This window comes from Eptesicus fuscus, chromosome 18 (genome assembly GCF_027574615.1).
Source record: "Eptesicus fuscus isolate TK198812 chromosome 18, DD_ASM_mEF_20220401, whole genome shotgun sequence".
Lineage (NCBI taxonomy): Eukaryota > Metazoa > Chordata > Mammalia > Chiroptera > Vespertilionidae > Eptesicus > Eptesicus fuscus.
In genome coordinates, this window is record NC_072490.1 from 25,709,116 (window position 1) to 25,728,684 (window position 19,569).

A 19,569-nucleotide genomic window follows, 5' to 3' on the forward strand; every position below is an offset into this window, starting at 1 on the left:
TTAATTGTTAAACTATGAAGTTAAAATTCTGTATTTAACTGGCAGTCAGACAAAGAACTTAATTTGTAGAGAAGGATTAGTTTGTATAGTTGTATTAAGTGGGATTCATTGTGATGCCTCTACATTTATTCTATTGCCTCAACTGTTACTTGAAGGTGGCATGCCATATAACTTAACTCAGTGGTCGGCAAACTCATTAGTCAACAGAGCCAAATATCAACAGTGCAACAATTGAAATTTCTTTTGAGAGCCAAATTTTTTAAACTTAAACTTCTTCCAACGCCACTTCTTCAAAATAGACTCGCCCAGGCCGTGGTATTTTGTGGAAGAGCCACACTCAAGGGGCCAAAGAACCTCATGTGGCTCGTGAGCCGCAGTTTGCCGACCACGGAAACCTGTGATATCAGAGATAGAAATGATACCTTTCCAAAGATGGGGTTTATCATAATAAGCTGCTTGTTGAGGGCTTGCACTTGTAGAATTGCATTCCCTTCTGTGATGCCACCTTTTTTAAAAAAATATATGTATAACTATATGTCAGTCCTTGGTTACGTTTTCCCCCCTTCTCTTTGGACCACAAGCCTTAGAGTGGTGACTTCTGGAGCAGGCTAACTTAGAAGTTGAGTGATGAGACCTTTACATGGAGAAGTAATTTGCATGTATGAGATAGGAAGGTGTTTTTTAGGTATGTTACAGGCTTATTTTAAACCACTTAACTGATGCTCCAAAGTAATTGTAACTTAATGTTGGTAGTATAGCAGATTATGAATAGTTTTAATGGTATGTTTAAAATTCATATGTTCATGAGCTTAAATCTGGATATCAGAATTTAAGCAATTCTTGAAATGTATGAATATCTCCTTAATACACTGATTACAAAGTAAAAAAAAAAAAGTGTGTGTGAGTGAGTCCATTGGGTTTCCCAAATCACAAGTCACTTGGCCACTGAGCTCAGCAAACATTAATTAATTCTGACACTGTCATTAGCTATGCAAGGAGGGCAGGGCGATCGTGCAGCCAGAGCAGAGTCTGGGGCCCTGGACGGAGCCACAGTCTAACAGTGAGTGTCATCCCCTCTGGGTCATCTGCATCCTCGAACTTGGCAGGCTTGTGGGATAGAGCTGGCAACATGAGTATAAAGAAGACCTTTTTGCTGTTCAAAGCTATGACTCCATCTGAAATATAAATTCAAAGTACATGGGACAATGGACGCAAAACTCTGGGGGGGGAGGGCATGTGTGGGTGTGGGGTGGGGGGGGTAATAGTAAGATATGTACACATATAATACCTCAATAAAAATATTAAAAAAAAAAAAAGTACATGGGAAAGAGGGAAGGGAGCGGACTCTTAGGGAGAAAAATTTCTATCTCCACCTCCTCCTTTCTCTTGCCCGCCCCCCCCCCCCCAAACAAAAAGAGATTAGGAAATTCTTTACCTATGATACTATGTGCTACTTTGAAAGTCCTGTCTCTTAGAGACTTAGGCATTCACTGATTCAGTAAGAATGCGTGTCTGCTTTGAGCCGTCGGGTGGAGACACCATGGTAACCGGATGGGCCTGGCTCCTGCCCTCCAGGAGCTTGCTCCCTACTGGGCATGTGGTAGAAACTGCTTTCATTTGAGCAGATATTATGTGCCAGTCATTGTACTAAATCAGTGGTCGGCAAACCGCGGCTCGCGAGCCACATGCGGCTCTTTGGCCCCTTGAGTGTGGCTCTTCCACAAAATACCACGGCTTGGACGAGTCTATTTTGAAGAAGTGGTATTAGAAGAAGTTTAAGTTTAAAAAATTTGGCTCTCAAAAGAAATTTCAAACGTTGTACTGTTGATATTTGGCTCTGTTGACTAATGAGTTTGCTGACCACTGTACTAAATTATTGGCTCTCAAACTCCAGTGTGCGTCAGGATCCCTGGAGGGCTTGTTAGAACACAGACTGCGGGGCCCTCGCCCAGTTCTGATTCACTGGGTCTGAGGGGCCTGAGAATCTGCACTTCTCATAGGATTCCAGGCGATGCTGTTGCTGCTATGGGGACCACCCTTTGAGAACCATTCTGCTAAAGTCTTTGCATGCATTTGCTCAAGGCACACCAATGGTTAGAATCATTTAGGATGATGGTGGGTACCCAGGCTGAGATATTCCTTTTATATAATGAAATTCCTTTAAAGGAAACTTGGTTTTGCCTTTAGGCAAAGTTATTGTCTCTTTCTTCTCTTTTTAAAAGAAATTTAATGCATTTCCTGATCATTAAAAAAGTTTAAAGAGCTAATGCAATCATGAATAAATACTGGGGAATTTTTCATTAAGCAATTGCACTAGCATGGCATTTTCCCCCTGAAGGTCCTATAAGACAGAGCAGTGGTTCTCAGAGTGTGTGCCATGCCAGCAGCATCGTTAGGAATGTGGAATCTCGGGCCCCACCCCAGACCTAGCGGTCTGAAACCCTGGGCGTGGGGCCAGGCGCCTGTGTGTAACAAGCCCTGCAGGTGGCACGCTCCAGTAGGAGCACGTCGGAGGTGGAGGGTAGTGACAGCTGGGCTGAGCCTGAGTGAGGGCCCCTGGTGTTCAGTAGGCCCCACTCCCTGCAGACAGTTCAAGTTCAGTTTTTGTATCTCATAAATCGAAAGTCTATCCCTTGTTCAACGTCTTTCAGAGTTAAGGGGAAGGCAATCACGGCTTTTGTCTATGACCTGGTTTTACAAGCAAAGGGGAAAATTTCTAGCTGATCATAACACAGCACTAATTGGGTGGGGAAAAGATAAGGGTCAGGTGATTTGCATTCTAGTCTTGTGTCCACCATGCATGCAGCTGTGTGACACTGATTCCTTCTGAGCCTCACTTTCACTATCTGGAAAATGAGATAAAAATGTTGTCCTGGTCTAACGTTGAGTAATTATTGCAATGATCAAATGGAACAATGAGTATGATTATGCTTTTATAAACTGTAAAGTGTTGTAACTTTGGGATACGGACTCAAAGCTTTGTTTTTCCCCAACAGTAAAATGGAAATAGTCCTCTATAACTCCACCGAGGGCTTGTGAGTGGTTGAGACAACCAATGACACAAATCTCTTCTAAATAAAGTTATTTCTATTTTTGTCTAACATACAAAGGTTGTAAGATGAAGAGATATTATAGAGTCTTGTATGTGTTATTGTAGTGCATCTATATAGTCTCTGCTGGTACTTTTATTTGAACTAGTCACATCCTAGAACAGTGGTTTGCAAAGTGGGGCCCTCGGAGCATCTCCTGGGAAATTGTTAGAAATGCACATTTTCAGGCCTAACCCCAGACCCACTGAATCAGCAACTCTGGGTTTTAACAAGCCCTGTAGTTGCTCCCGACGCTCACTTACGTCTTACAGGAAGGAATTGATTTGGGTCTTAATTGAAGGATGTGACAGAGCCTCCTTTTCCCAGAACAGGGTGATTGCTTCTCTTTGTCTCCAGCATGGCAGCCAGTATTGGGTTACTTCATCAGCGCACCCCGTCACTGCCCGCCCCGTGGAGATGGGAATGCCGCCCAGTGCATGTTGCAGGCTGACTTCAGGGGGCGAGGAAATTAAAGCTATTTATCACAGACCACTTTCCCCTCAGTGACAGGGGAAATGAGCCTTAGCCTAAGAAGGCTTCGCAGGGGCCCACAGACAGAGAGCACACGGCGTGGTGAACGGAGTTTGGGCACACTTCCATCTCTTTTGACTCTTCCCTTTGAAAGTGAACCCTGTTCTGAGCTGCACCAAGTTTAACGGTGCTTAAGAAAAACTGGGGCTGGATTCCTCCCAGTCCGTTGCATGACTTAGGCATATGTGGTAGAATGGCACTTTCTCCCTGGCCTGTCTTTCCTTCCTCTCTCTCCTTCCTGAGAGGGGATCCTTGGGGAGTGAGGGACAGGGACTAAGACATGCACAAGGAGCCATGTGAGCAGGAGGAAGGTTGGTGCATGTGGCAGGCTGCGTGATCTGGCCCACGGCCGGCTCTGTGAAGGGTCTGCTGGAGCACAGCCACGCGTGTTTGTCTGCGTATTGTCTGTGTCTGCTTTCAGGCGGCAGAGCTGGGTGGTTATGGCAGTGATTGTATAACCTGCAAACCTAACATTTTGATGACCCAGCCCTTTACAGAACCAGTTTGTTAACCCCTGTTGTAGAGGTTCCCGCTGAGCTGCCTGGAGGGAGCCCGGTGGAGCCAATGCACAGGAAGGACAAAGGGAGAACAGAGGTGGAGTGCCCGGGTCCCTCTGGAGCCAGCAGAAGGGAGGCCAGAGAAAGGCGGTGTTCCTTATTGCCTGTTTGAGTTGGGTGTGGATTTTGAGAAGTGATTCTGTTTAAAATGTATTTACAAATTTTAACTCAATATATGCTCATGGTTGTCAAATATTTATGTTTCTTCCCGAGGTGGAAGAAATATTAGACACGTGCAGGGTTTTATGTTAAATCTTAGTGAGTAGCATTTATTACTAAGTGCAGAGTGCTGTGCATTTATTATACTCTTTAATCTTCACAACAATTCTATGAAATGGGTACTATCATCCCCATTTTATAGATGAGAAAACTGAAGTGCAGAAAGTTTAAATAATGCCTAATGTTTTGAAGCTGATGGTAGAGGCTTGATTTAAATGCAGGTTTTTGTGTGTATGTGTGTTTTTATGCCAGAGCCAGCGTTATAAATTAGTGTTTTTCAAAATGTGGAGAAATCAGTTTAGCATGCTAAGTTGCAATTGTGATTTAAAAACAAACTGCATACAATGCAAAATACCAGAGTGTGTCAGATATAGTGTGGGTAAATCTTGATACATGAAACTTTGTTTCAATCATAAAAATATTTATATACAGTACACAAATATAGGCACATTTCTATGTATAAATATTTCTTACTGTATCATAGTCAAGTTTGAAAGCAGATATTCCTGCCCGAAGTTGGTGAGGGGGGAATGAATAGAGAGAAAGAGGGAGAGCAAGAGGGAGAAAATATGAATGAGTATTTGTCCAAAAGACAGACTGAGTGGGTGGGCGAGGAAGTGGGAGGGAATAGAGAGAGAGAGAAAGGATGTCTCTCTGAAAGTGACACAGAAATTCAAGGAGAGTGGGAGCGGGAGGAAGAGAGGTAGGAAGTAGTATGGTTTTGTCCGCCATTCCATTCCGCGAACATATGTCCCTACTTGAGGTAAAAGCTGGGGAGCTGAAGTGGCCCCTGGGTAGATTTAAATTTTCATATACTTCCCTTGCCGTGACCTACTTGTGGTTGTGAGTGTGAGTCAAATAAAGAATGTTATGAAACATTGCCCCCAGTACAAACCATCTATTTCATCTGGTGCTTAACTGAAACTCAGTGATCTGAAGGGAAAACGGTCTGTGTCTGAGTTACTGGGAGAAATTATGAGATTCGCGACACGCCCCTTCCTAAGGAACTGGCGAAGGCAGTGTTGAATATATGTAATTTTTATCTTTTGAGACAACGAGTTTTGACTCCTCAGCACTGCCTCTTAGGTTTTATGGGAAACCGCCGATAGCAAAGCTTTCAACAGATTTCATTGTCAGGGAATTCTACAGTCACTAGTATTTTACTTTCAAAGGAATATGGAATCAGTTCACTTAAAGTCCGTTTTTACAGATGTGGAAATTAAGTGAACATTTGTGTAAAGTGTTCCTCTTTCAGATGCTTTCATAAGAATCCTATTATTGAATCTTCATAGCTACCCTGCTGAGCATCCTTATGTCAGTTTTCCTGGGGAAATCTGAGCTCAGCAAGTTCAAATCCCTTGTCCAGGTTCTCCTCTAAGAGGGGGTACAGCTAGATTCAAACCTTGATTCTCTGATCCCAAATTCCATATTTTCCCCATTAGACAAAAATTGGCAACAATAGGATGAAAAGCAGTGCTGGGTGTTTAAATTTAGAAGAATAATTTATTTACAAGGCCCACAGTTTTATTGTGCTAAGGTGTCATTGTGTCATTTCCTCCTGTCTCCAAGGATATTTCTCCATTTCTAGGCCCCCATTAACCAAGTGCAGCTGACAGCATCACTGTGGTTTTTTGTGATCCATTCTTGGTCTTTCTTGGCTGAAGACCATGATAAACACCAGCTGCATTCTTAGCTAATAATCATATTTCATCAAGTAACGTGGGTAGCCACGTCTTGGCTTCAGCTTAGTAGGTGATCTTTTCTTCCTTCTTTTCTTTTCATTTTGTTTTTAAATAAGTGGCCTGAATGCATCTGAGTAAGTAGAGCCCTGGAGTAAACTTCATCTCAAAGCCTTCACAGCTTGTTAAAAAAAAAATTCAGAACTTTTTCCTCAGCTTGCCACATGCCATTGCTCTATACCCCATCCATCTTGCGTGGTCTCACCACCAATATTTTCTTTAAAAAAGAAATTCCCAGAATGCATGTTGGCCTAGTTCCACTACAACTGCCTCTGTAAAACTTCATGTGAGTGAGTAATTGGGTCCTGCAGCCAAGCGCCTATCCCTCTCCTGCCCCTGAGTCCCCTCATTTGTAATAAGATCTTGGCCCAAAGATGTTAGAGGAGATCGTTTCTTCTTGTTTATTGGTTTTATTCCTGCGTCTTAAAAATGTGCTGCAAACACAGTCACTTCTCCCTTCCCCTACTTGCTGAGTATTTATTACTTTCAACCAGTTCCTTTCAGAAGCTAATATTCAGCTCTACACTCCAGGGGAGCTCTGTCAGTACAAACAAAATATAGATCTCTCGGGGAAACTCCCGGGATCCGAGCCTCATTATAATTGTAATGACTGGTGGGACGTGATCTTTGTTTATTCTTTGTCTCAGGGATCCCGGAAGACCCGCGTGTAGCTGAGGAGTATTATGCTGACACGTTTGACTCCTGTTCTGAAGAGAGTGAGGAGGAGGAAGAAGGAACAGTGCTGGCAGGACTGGAGGCCAAGGTCAGGGACCAGGGACCCCAGCCTGATTGCAGAGGAAACCAACAGGTATGGGCGGCTGCCCCCAAAAGAGGTGGACTGTCTGGGCTGTGCCTCCCTGAGACAATGAAGGAAGTCTTGATTCCTTGAAGTGGGAGAGGGGGGGACCAGGGTTTATTGTAAAGGCTGCCTGTGATGAGTCTTGGTTTCCAAGGTCCAGGGGCAGGCAGGGCCCCCGGGAATTCCGAAGAATCTGGTCTGGGCCATGTCGATGAGGGAAGGGCTGGAGTAGCCAGTACTTATTAGGGAGTAGGGCGGGAGAAACACACTGAGGAGCACCCCCTATAAACAATGCAGAGGTCTCATTAGCAGGGAAAAGGGGTTTTGAAAATATACTTGCCTTCCTGGTAATCAGATTTGTGAGTCACGTCTCGATGCACCAATTAGTTCTGGGGATGAGGCCCAGAGATCTGCACTTAGGGGTCATCTTCCTGGCTAGCGTTCACCTCTGAGGGCCCATTCTGACATGCAGCACCGAGGCCTCTGAGTAAATGCCCTTCCCATAGGTCTCCTTAACGATAGCAAGACTAAGCCTCATGTGGGCCATAGGCCACGAAACAGCCCTGGCGTGTGATTTCTCTGTGCTGTGTCTGCAGGAGAGGGAAGAGCAGGAGGTGAGTGAGGAGAAAGCAGGTGACCTTGGGCAATTTATGCTCAGATACTTCATTTTCTTCTTAGGCCATGATTAGTAACCTTTCCAGCCCTGAACTTCCTAAGGTACAGAAGCTTTTTACTGACTGGGAACCATCAAGATAGAAAAATAAAGGTCAATCAAGGGGCACCTGTGTCCATAAGCACATAATTCAGGATGGTGGTTGCTGGAGTGGAGAGAAGGTTTACATAAGCCATTCAACCATTTAATGAAGACTAAATAATCCTATATAATAAATAGGTGATATGCAAATTGACCCTCACACCATCGCACAAGATGGCTGCCCCCATGTGGTCAAAGATGGTCGCCACAAGATGGCTGGCAGGGGAGGGCAGTTGGGGGCGACTGGGCCAGCAGAAGAGGGCAGTTGGGGGCGATTGGCCTGGCAGGGGAGCAGTTAGGCATTGATCAGGCTGGCAGGGGAGTGGTTAGGGGGTGATCAGGCTGAGAGGCAGGCGAGCGGTTGGGAGCCAGCAGTCCCAGATTGTGAGAGGGATGTCCGACTGCTGGTTTGGATCGGGCCTAAACCGGCAGTCGGACATCCCCTGAGGGGTCCCGGATTGGAGAGGGTGCAGGCTGGGCTGAGGGACAACCCCCACACCCAGTGCACAAATTTTGTGCACCAGGCCTCTAGTATATAATAATATTCAATAAATAAAACAAACAAGAAATGTTCTCAGGTTCTTGTATAAGAAAAGGAGAGAGGCAGGGAGACAGGAACTAGCACAGCATGGCTATGAGGCTGAGCAGAGAAAGGGATGAGAGAAAAGGGAGAAGGAAGAGGAAAAGAAAGGACAAGAGAGAGAAATTAAGAGACAGACACATGAAGAGAGAAACAAATAAATGAGGAAAATACAGAGTCAGGTGGGGCTATTCAGAATGACAGAATAAAATCACTTGCCTTATTCCGTTTCTGCATTTTTTCCAATGGACTCTGGTGAACAACAGCACCTCCTACCACATATTACAGTGCAGTTTCCATTTGCTTCTGTGCCACTGTCCAAAACAACTGAGACAAATGTCACTACAGTATTACAGAACCATCGTTCTGTGCCTGTGGTGGCAAAACTCATGATATGTAACATATATACTCAATTTTTGCCCAAAGCATCAAGGGGTAAAATTTTAGTTATTAATCTTACTACTTAAAATTTTTTTTAATAAAATAAAACTGGCTCAGAAAACCACACGAATAAAATATATGGCAAACACCACCACAGTCAAGAAGTAGAGCCTTGCTAGCCACTCTGGAAGTCCCACCTTTGGCATTCTTGTTGGAAATCAAACTGCCTGTATGAGTCTAGCCTTTGTCCCTTGCAGGTTATATGACCATATGCAAGTTACTAAACTTCACTGTGCCGCAGTGTTCTAATCTGTAAAATGGGAGAATAATGGTTCCAACTTCACAGAGTAGTTTTGAGGATTAAATGGAATAATAAATGTCATGTACTTAGAATAATCTCCAGAATTTGCTGTTATGATGATGAAGTTATCCAACCATCTTATGGCCTTTTTATGATACTGCCAAAATTCTTTCACGTTAAAGTGAGATTTTACAACTGTAGTATAAGAAATAACCCTTCTTATTTCTTAGGGCCAGAGATAAATATAGGGCAGCAATGTTGCTTTCTGGGCTGTGCATCTGTCACATGTGATGTGATAGACTGTGGTTGATTTTAAATAAGTTTGCTGGGATGAGATGCTAAGCCCTCTCACATCCATGATGGTATTTTGTCTCACAAAATTCTGTTGGGTCATTGTTCTGATCCCTTTTTCCAGAAGAGGACACTGAATTCCTGAGAGAAGTAACTTGTCCGGGGCCACACAGCGAGGGAAGGGTCAGAGCCATGCTTCAGGCCCAGACCTGGCACGTTCCTAACGCAGTGCTTTTTCTAGTACAGAAGGTGTATCCCCCTAGAGTGGAAATCACAATAAAGTTGTATTAGAGACAGGTAATTACAACCCCATTTGTTTTTCCTCATAATTAGATGTAATTTCCCCCTCCTCAAAGGTGTTGGCTGTGAGCTTGTGATGGGGTCGACCCTGGCTTTTTTAGGTTATTTTATTAGCAACACACAAATTACAGTTACAGAACTGTGCTGAGACCCAGTCACTGTTGGCTGTTGGCTTGGTGAATTGAGTGAAACCTGTGGCCATCTCTGGGGTTCACCTCTTCTCTGCTCTCCTCTGTTTTGCCCTTCACCCCTGAGTGTGCCAGGGTCCACTTAGGTCAAACATGTCAAAATCATGGCCCGCGGGCCACATGCCTCATTTATTTGGCCTGTGTTACCCTTTGAGTTTGACATGCTTGACTTAGAGCCACACTTGTGGCTCTTAGGTGAGTATTCAGTTCAAAGCGGATTCCCTTTTCTTCAGATGGGCCAAAAGTCTCACAGTTTTTATTTTGATGGCAGAAGTGTCTTCTAAAAGGAAAACAGCTGTGGGCTTTGCTGGGATTGATTGCTGGTCCCTTGTGACCATCTTTTCAGCAGCACTGTCTCCAAAACAGTTTTATTAAGTAGCTAATTGCTGGTGATTGTCAGCTGCTTCTTTGCTGCAATCAGTAGAACATCAATAAGGCCTCTATCCCGGCCATTGTCATAATGCTGGTAGCTTTTCTGTGAGGTCTGTGGTCACTGAATTGGAACCAGCCTCTGAGATCTCAGGGGAATCAGTGTGTGGCTGTCATCATAACGGTTCCCAGCGGTATTCATGGGACCTGTCACTGTCAGGGTTTCGTGTGCTCTAATGGACATGTGTTAGGGCAGCAGACTGATGGGTAGACCCTCCTGTCTTCCCCTTACTGCCTTGATCATCATTTCCCCTCCCACGTGCGCCAGCAGTCTCCATTCTAGCTGGACCGTAATGACCTGCCACAGAACTCCCTCAGGAAAGGCTGCTTAGTGAGTGTGGCCTTGACCGATGCTTGCCTTCAGGCTCTTAAGACCAGGATGTTTGTTCTTGCTGAGATAAAGCGCTGCAGAGGCCCGTTTTCCCAGCTAATGCTGAAGTTTTCAATATGTTTCCCCCACACCCTCCAGGGGTATTGAAATTCTCTGCACAGTGAAGCATTAGGAAAAGCAGGAATGACCTGTGAGGACTGGCGCCACAGGGCAGAGAAATGGATGCGGTCCAGGCAAGGCCCACACTGCCCAGGACGCGGCTCAGGTCGTCAGGAGAGTAGGTGCTGCTAAGCGTGTCCTCTGGGGGTGGGGTCATCAGTTCAATCGAATCGCAATATAACAATAACGGCTCACATTTCCGGAGCCTTCATTCTATGCCCCGTACTTTACATGCGGTGTCCGTTCAGATCCTCTGGGAAGCCGATAACAAGACAGAATTAGAAACAAGAGAAATGCCTGTGAGGTAGGCTAGAGACCTCAAGCCCCGATGCCAGTCTGTGTATTTGAGGACAAGGATGGAAGGGAAGGAAGGATTGGGTGAGGCCTCTGCCTGGGGTGTGATTTTGAAAATGTGTCCCGGTTCCATAGCAAGTAGAGAAGTCCTCACCGGGCAGGAACGTCCTGGCTCTGTCATTCCCACCGTGCTCCCACCGGGAGCCGCCTGGGAGGAGTGTGGCCTTGGCGTGGACACTGCATTGGATCCTAAGACGCAGCAGCTGGCGGCCATCAGCCCACTGCGCAGCGTGCAGCAGGCTCCCTCTTGAAGATCGCTATCTAAGCAGCACACCTCGTGGCTGCCACAGCCGCATCACTTCATTTAATTCTTGAACAACCTTTGGATGGGTGTCGAGCAGCATCAAACGAGACTCTGGCTGGAATTCAAATAAGACAGAGGGTGATGGTGAGGCAGAAGCGGAGGGTGGAGAAAGGAGGAGACCATGAGGTAGGGACTTCAGGCAATTAATTGGGCCTGACATTTCAATCAAGAAGTGAGTGCCCGAGTTGAGAGTGTTTCATGTTTAAAACAGGAACAGAGCTAGACTGGAGTCAGAAATAGCGATCGGCAATAAAGACGTGCGTATCGTGAGGGCTGCCTTTGGAACATGAACATCTTTCTCCGTTTATTCCTAGCAAACCTTCCTTGAATTGCAGGACTGTCTTCCCTCGACTACTGGGCATGAGGCATGTGAGGAGATAAGCAGTTAATCGAAAGCGATTGAGCTGCCGGGAGGCAGGGATTGGTTGGAGGCAGCCTCCCCCCGCCTGTAGGAGCCCCAGAGCTATTGCAGCAGGGGAGTAGCAGGCTCACGCGCTTCTCAAAACCCATCGCCCGTGTTCTGGGTGGACGTCATGGCGCCACTCTACCAGCCTGTCTTCTCCCATTCTTCACACGTCCAACCCGTAGCCCAAAATGTCTTAAGCATTCTGTATTGGACACCTAGGAATGTCTTGGAAACCCTGAAGCAGCCCCACAGATACTGCCTGCTGTGCCTGGGGCATTAACGAGAGCCAGCTGCAGTTAGAGGTTTTAATAATGCAGAGTAAACAAGGTGTTAGCAATGGACACATTGACAGTCACGTCTCAGTGGCTCCGAATTCGGTGACAGAGGTGTTCGCTGTGATCGGAGCCAGGGGGCCTGCATACAGCCGGAGTTTTACAGATGTGGCTCTGCTCCATCACAACACACATCGTAGCCTTCGCTCCTGGCAGAGGCCGCCGTCGGCAGTGAGACAGGAGTCAGAGGCCAGCTTGCCGAGTTCAGGGCCGCCTTCACGAAGCGGCCGTCCGCTCTGCCCGATGGCTTTGTGCTAAGCGGCATCCTCTGTCTTCCCATGAAGTATGAATGCAGATACGCAGGGCTTGGCTTCTAAGGAGATCAGCCCGAGATGTGCAAGGTTCCCCTGAGTGTGTAGGGAATGGATCAGGTCACCTTGGTGTTTTGGTTACTGGAACTTAGGACATTTTTCAGGGCTGTCTGTGGATGTGGTTTGAAGGAGCGTGGACAATAGCTTAGTAAAGCAACTTGCAGAAAAGAAGGTAGATGGGTTGTTGCTCGGATCAATGACACACCACGTATTCGAGTGTTCCAGGCACTGGATTTATGGTCGTGAACAAAACAGACCCAGGCGCACCTGCATGGGCATCTCTCACAGTCTCACGTACTTAAATAGTGTCCACGGATGGTCAGCTCCCACATACCTGTCTTCCATTCTTCAGCGCTCTCTCTCAAATGTCTAGACTCACACACCCAGGCTGCCCAGAGTGGGGCCATGTGGACTTCTGATAGACGTCCTGGACTGAGCATGTCCACAGGGAACTAATATCTCAGCCCCATCCAAATCTGCTCCTCCTGAGCACAAAAAACTAACAAACAAAATAGGAACAGACTCGGAGATACAGAGAACAGACTAACTGCTGTCACAGGAGAGGGACTTTGGGGGGCTGGGGGAAAAAGGTGAAGGGATGAAGCAAAGAAAAAAACTCCTCCTAGACACAGACAACAGAATAATGATCACCAGAGGGAAAGGGGCATGGGGGAGGTGGAGTAGGGTAAAGGGGGGATAAATGGTGACGGAAGGAGAGGTGATTTGGGGTGCTGAACACACAATACAACATACAGATGATGTGGAACTGTACACCTGAAACCTATGTAATTTTATTAATAATGTCACCCCAAATAAATTCAACAATAATGTCTTTAAAAGGGGAAAAAAGAATTTATATTCATACACACATAATGACACAGGTAAGTCGTTAGCCTGCATCAAGACCACTTTTCAGCTGCTCGTGGCCCATGTGTGACTTTTCAGCTTCAGGAAGATCCTGGGTGCCTCAAATGAGGTCCCTCAGGAAAAAACGAGGCAAGTCCAGAATGACTGAGGGTGAGCAGGGAAGAGGGTTCGGTATGGTTTGCTTCATCCTGTGGAATGTCTCTGAGAAGAGAGGTAACCAAGAGGTGAAGGAAATCAGCCCTTGCACTCGCTCATATCCACTGACACAAGGGACCCTTGAATGTGGGTGCGAGTGAGCTGAAGCGGAGCCCCTGTCTGTGGCTGGGGCCCTCATGGAAGGTTTTACGTCCACTCTGGACCCATTTATAGGTCTCCGCCTGCTGGGTTGTTCAGCAGACAGAGAACTCGGTGTCAGGCCCGCAGCACACCATGAAGGCAACCGTTCCCACTCGTTCTGAGCAGCTCTCAGCCACGGAGACGGAGGACACTTTGTAGCTGTGACTCTGTCTGTGTCTGCGTTGATGTCTGTCCAGCCTTTGGGAATCAGTCCCCCTGCCAGGAGAGCGCTGAGAACCCACGTTCTGCTTAAACTCCCAATAGAACCTGCATTTGGAAGCTGTTGATGAAGAACCCAGCCCTCCCACCCAGGCCTCTGTGGCTGTGCCTTGTCTCCGGGCCGCATTATAGTTCCTATATACCAAGGCTCTGTTCTTAGGCCTCCTTCTTGAGTGTGTGCCCTGTTTCTTTCAACAATATCACGAGCTCCTCTGGCTGAGGAGCCCTGCCTGCCACAATATGTGTGTTTAGTGGCTAAGAAGAGTTCAGCCTCTAGAGACTCACTGCCTGTTCCACCTCTTACTACTTGCGTGGCCTTAGTCATATTATGGAACCTGTTCGTGCCTCAGTTTTCTCAACTGTCAAATGGGGAGAAAAACTCCATACCTGGTAGAGTTTAAATAAATGAATACATGTGAGTTGGCACAACATAGCACATAGAAGACCTTAATAAAAGTTAGTGAATACTAACTTCCATTCATTCATTGAATCGTTCATTCTATATTATTAGGGTTATTTGTTCCCTCCCACACCCTGTACAGCGTTTCCTAACCTCGGTGTTAGGAAGATGTTACTGACATGTGCCAGCCAGCAGGTGCTCCCCACAGCCCTGTCTCTGCTTCTTACTGTTTCTGTTGCATTGACTCAACTCAAATGCTTATTGAGCATCTCCATGCTCAGTGGCAGGCACAGTGACTGGAACTTTTTCATTTTTTATGTGTCTGTCCCTTTCCCGTCCCATCTTCTATCCTATCCAACTTTCGGATTCCATTCATTGGGTGTTTCCAACGAGCCGAGCCATACAATGTACCAAAGGATCTTTGTTTCAGTTGCTTCTCATAAGAGCCCTGTGTGAGGTAGAGGCCACTATTCTCTTCACTGTTACAATTAAGGAGACCTAGGCCTGGAGAGGTTAATGGACTGACCAAGGCTACAGAATTAAGAAGTAGGATGTTCTCCTCCCCTTTGCTGAACTCTGAGGAGGGAAGAACCCATCTATTGGAAGGCTGTACCCACAGAGTCGGTGCCATTCTTGTTTTACCTCCTTGCCAATCACAGACGCTGGAAGCGGCCTGCACAGATTCAACATTTGTCATGTGCCAGGGGCCGTGCTGGGCACTGGGGACATGAAAATAGAGAAAAGTTGGTCAGGGACCTCAATTTGTTTAGTATCTCAGTTATCTTTTACTGTGTAACAAAACACCCCAAAACTGAGTGGCTTCAAACGATGATTTATTGTTTCTCATGATTCTGAGAATTGTCTGGATTCACGAGACAGTTCTTCTGCTCCACTTGATACTGTTTAAAGTCACTCACGCGGCTGCGTTTAGCTGAGAGCTTGGCTTGGGGTCCAAGGTGCCTCACTTACATGTCTGACAGGTGGTGCTGGCTGTTGGCTGGGGGGCTCTGTTTTCCTTCACGTGGCTTCTCACAATCGGGAGCCTCTCGCCATGATCCCTCCAGGAGGATAGCCTGCACTTCCTTATGTAGTCCTTGCCCTCCAGAGAGTAAAAACGGAAGCCACATGGTCTCTTTAAGGCCTAGTTACAGAGGTCACTCAGCACCCCTTCGGCTGCATTCTGTGGCCCAAGGCAAGTTACAGGGCCAACTCAGTGGGAAAAGGGACTCTACCTCTTGTGAGAAATAGGAGCACAGGGATGGGAGGGATTGCTGTAGCCATCCTTGGAAACAACCTACCACACCCTGTTCATCTCGCTCTTTCGCCTGAAGAACAGGGTGTTAGAGCAGGAAGGCTCCCTGACCATGTAGGTCCACTGATGCGGAAACTAAGACCCAGGAAGCCGAGCTGCTTGGCAGAGGCCAGCACATTCGGTGGAAGAACCCGGGCTTACCTGGTTGGTATCATCACTGCACATGTCCACGTGTGCTTTGCTTTCCCTGCAGCAGCGGGTGTCTCTGCTAAGCTCCTCCCTGGCTCGAGGCTGTCCCTGTTAAGTCTGGAGACCACAAGGCGCAGAAGAAGGGAGAAACATGCTTTCCTTCTCCTGTTTCTGTGCCTGGTGCCTGCCTCCCTGTTCCTGGGCTGGGCACCAGGGTCTGCAACTCATGCTTTTGGCCTCCCTGACCAGCAGCGACCAGGCATGCCTTCCTCATCACGGCCTTTCCGGTACATTTGGAACATGAAGTGACACTGGTTTTACCACATGCCTGAAAAGTGGCTGCCCGAACCCCACCAGCCGTTATAAAATGAAGCCCAACATATTCAGATACTGCTTTGAGTAGTTTATTGTACTACAGTACATTTTTTCTAAAATCCAAAATTACTGCAATATAAACTGTATTGCTTGTTTTGAAATGGAGCAGGTGAACCATAAATTATTAATTTCTCTCAGAATAACCACAGACCTGAAAGTAATTAAGAGATTCCATTTTCCCAGAGCATTGTGATGCTGTTTTGAATATTTCCGGCCTCCTGGGTAAAGGACAGCTATTTACTTTGTGTTAAAGGTAATGTTTGTTATCAAATACACTCAGACTCATGGGGGTGCCTGACTCTTACTGAGGGTTAAGGTAAATAACCTCCGTTGAGGCAGTTCTTAGATTTATGACTCCTTGAAGACCATACATTTCCAAGGTAGAGACACTCTCTAGGAAAAAATATTCACTTGGTTCCTGCTGTATTGAGTAGATTATAGAGTGCATAAAACTGTGTTTTTTAATTCATTCTAATTGCATTTACCATTTTATAAGTTAAATAAGTCATATTATTATTAAAATTTAGAAAAGGCATGAGCGCACAAAGGATAAAATAAAGATCACCCATAATCCCACTTTATAGTCAAAGCCACTGTTACCATTTTAGTGTATGTTCTTCCTGTCAGAGAGGGAGAGGGAAAAGGAGAAGGGGGAGAGGGAGAAAGAAAGAAGGAGAGAGAGAGAGGGAGAGGGAGGGAGATGGGGAGCAGAGAGATGTTCTTTTAAAAAATAGGGGGTGGGGGGGAATCATACTGTAAAATAATTTTGCAACTCAGATTTTTCTGTGTTTAGTTTTGCCTAAATGTGGCAAGAACATTTTTCACATAATTAAATATCCTTCTCTACAGGGAAGTGAATCTGTCTTGTCTTGGCAGCGCAGTGATACGGAATCGCTGGTCAGGTGTTTGGAGAGCGTCCTGGGTGGCACCTCTCTAGGTGAGTAAGTTTCTTCATTCCAAACTATGGTGATACTTGCTGACTCCAGCGGGCCATCCGAGAAATGGGAAGCGTAGGGCTCTCACGGATATTTCAGTGCAGCCCCCTAATTTTCCAGCGGAGGAAACTGAGGCCAACAGAGGCTGTGTCTGCCCAGGGACCCGGGATTCTCAGAGAAGAATTGTTAGTTGTTATTGTCAGTGACCCTCCGTCTCCGAGGATGAAATCATTGAAATTCAGTGATTTATTGTGACCCAGCGGTGGCCCAGCAGTGCTTACTGTCAGTTTTAGAGGTTTCTTTGAAGGGAGGTCTGTCCATCTCCCTCCTGTAGAAACAGGCGCATTCGGTCAGGCTGAGAGACCATCACGCTGAAGGTCAGGCGGTTATTGGAAGAGATTGGGTCTGAAAACAAAGCTGAAATTTCTTTAGCGTCGTCAGTATCCATATATGAGATTGCTGCACTCCAAGAATAAAACCTTATTTCTTAGTTTGTACTTTTTGAAATCCAAAAGCCAACTATGATAACGTCTAGCACTGGATGATAAACTGTCATTTAAAATTTTTTGAATTGTCTGACCAAAAGCCATCTCTTCCAAGGGGGTGACAGGCATAAACATGACATTTTCAGGGGTGCAAGCATTTTCCACCGTTTTACTAGGAGCTCTCTGCACAACGTGTCGCCTCTTTCTAGCTTATTCCAATCTCTGTGTGCGAAGCCTCAGTTATCACATAGCGCCCTGATTTTTCCTCTCCACCATCACCCTGAGAGCTGGTCAGTTGCACATCAGTGACACTTTTGAGGCACATTTAACTCCCAAGAATGGACTCGAAGACTAGAGAGGCTTTCCTTTGGCCAAGTCACTTTCCCTTGGACCTCAGTTAGATTGCGTCAGTGATTTTCATGCTCGGTTCCTTGGGGAACCCTAGGATTGGGAAAGGGGAGATGCACCAAGCTACTAGGACAGAAGCCAGGTCTGCACTGCTCGGCTCTGCTTCTCCAGTGATTTATTATGTCTGGTGCAGAAGAGGCATTGAACCGAGACTTTAAAGACTTAAGAGAGATGAGTTGCAGATCCTGCTCCTTGACCAGCTTCAACTAAGATGGTTTCTCTTTTATCTGTTTTACAAATTAGATTTCTACATATAATATTATTTCTTGAAAAAGATGGATTCTGTTGCCAAAAAAAAAAAAAGTTAACACTGGAGTGGAGCTATGATATCTAAATTCCCTTCTGGGCTGTATGATTTCATAAAAATGAGCATTAGAAACATGGAGTAAAAATACACGTTTATCTCCCCAAAGTGACAGAAAAGGGAACAGGAGAGGCGGTGGGAGCGGGCCACAGCTGCTAGTGAGTTTGAGAAGCTGGAAGACAGATGAATGGGTGAAACAGAGGAAGGTGAAAGCTTAGTAGCTAAGAGGTGTGTGGAAGGAAGAGAGGGGAGGCACATGGGGGAGGGTGCTTTTGAAATACCCCTCTGGGGCGGTACAGCACCCTCACTGCAGGCTCCGGGCGCATAGAAGCCTCAAAGAAATCTCCTCACGTAGTTGTATAAAGGATGAGATTGCTCAAGTAGTTAGTATCTGTTTTGCTGTAATGACATCTTGGGAGATTCGCCAGCTATAGTCACAGAGCTAATTAATCGCCGTGCTCGTTAATATATGTCGGAATGTGAACAGAATCCAGGGGACAGTTTGAACTTAAACGTGGCAGAGGATGAGCCTTGCACCTGAAAATGACACGTCTGTGAATTGAGCTGGGCTTCGCTCACGTTTGGGTCAGCCTGTGCGTTTTGTAGCCCTGAAAGAGTTGTGTGCAACAGTTTGACCCCCTCCTCGACCCCAGATTTAGTTTTCTTTCTATTTAAAACAGGAGCAGTGATAATTGTCCTTCCTATCCCACTGGGACGTGGAGAGGATGAGTAAGTGAGCATTGAGTAGCTTCAACAGATCCTGAGGTAGAAGGTGCCCTTTGAGTCCTAGTTCAGTTTATTAGACTCCTCTATATGTCCAGGTCATTTTAAAGCCTTTGGATCAGTGTTTCTCACTGATCAGAATTACTTGCATCAGGATTACTCCGAGGGCGTTGAAGATGCACATCTAGCTCATGCCCCAGAAGCTGTATTTCTAACCGTTTCCAAGTGATGCTGATGTTCTGGGTCCAGACCGCACTTTGAGAACCCTGGCTTCGAAGGCCTTAAGCCTTGAAATTCTTATTGTTTGCACCCTCTCCGATTTATAATTCAAACAAAACATTCCTGAGGTAGAAAATTAAATTTTTATTTCTTAAAATTATCGAGAACTTGCCTACACACTAAAATGACAACAGCTTCATTCTATATGGTTTTCTCTCTTTTTGTGGTGCTGGCAGTGTGTGCTGGGCTACATGCAAGGGTTACTGAGCTCCCTTGGATCCAATGTTGTACTTTTGCCTCGTCCTTAGTATCTGCATCAGATATTTAGGGGGTCTGGTGGGTTCAGGCACTGCATGAGAGGTCAGATGTTGAGACCTTTTAGGAACAGGGTCCCAGCACCAGACGGGGTCCTGGACAAACCAGTGAAACCTTTGTAGCAGTACCGCAGCGCATCCCCGAGGTGCTTCTTTCACACTGGGGGGACCTATTGTCCCAAATGGAG

At 46.1% G+C, this 19,569-nt stretch overlaps 1 protein-coding gene across 4 annotated transcripts in view; it reads left to right on the forward strand.

Moving 5' to 3' along the window:
• Positions 1–19,569, forward strand: part of NEK11 (NIMA related kinase 11) — a 193,325-nt gene that overhangs the window by 126,046 nt on the left and 47,710 nt on the right. For all 4 annotated transcript variants that reach the window (XR_008558849.1, XM_054729552.1, XM_028129297.2 and 1 more), the window contains 2 exons: positions 6,783–6,943; positions 16,843–16,930. Coding sequence is in view for 3 of the 4 variants with exons in the window: in XM_054729552.1 (XP_054585527.1) it covers positions 6,783–6,943; positions 16,843–16,930 (249 nt within the window). In the remaining variant the exon portion in view is untranslated. The remainder of the gene's footprint in view (positions 1–6,782; positions 6,944–16,842; positions 16,931–19,569) is intronic.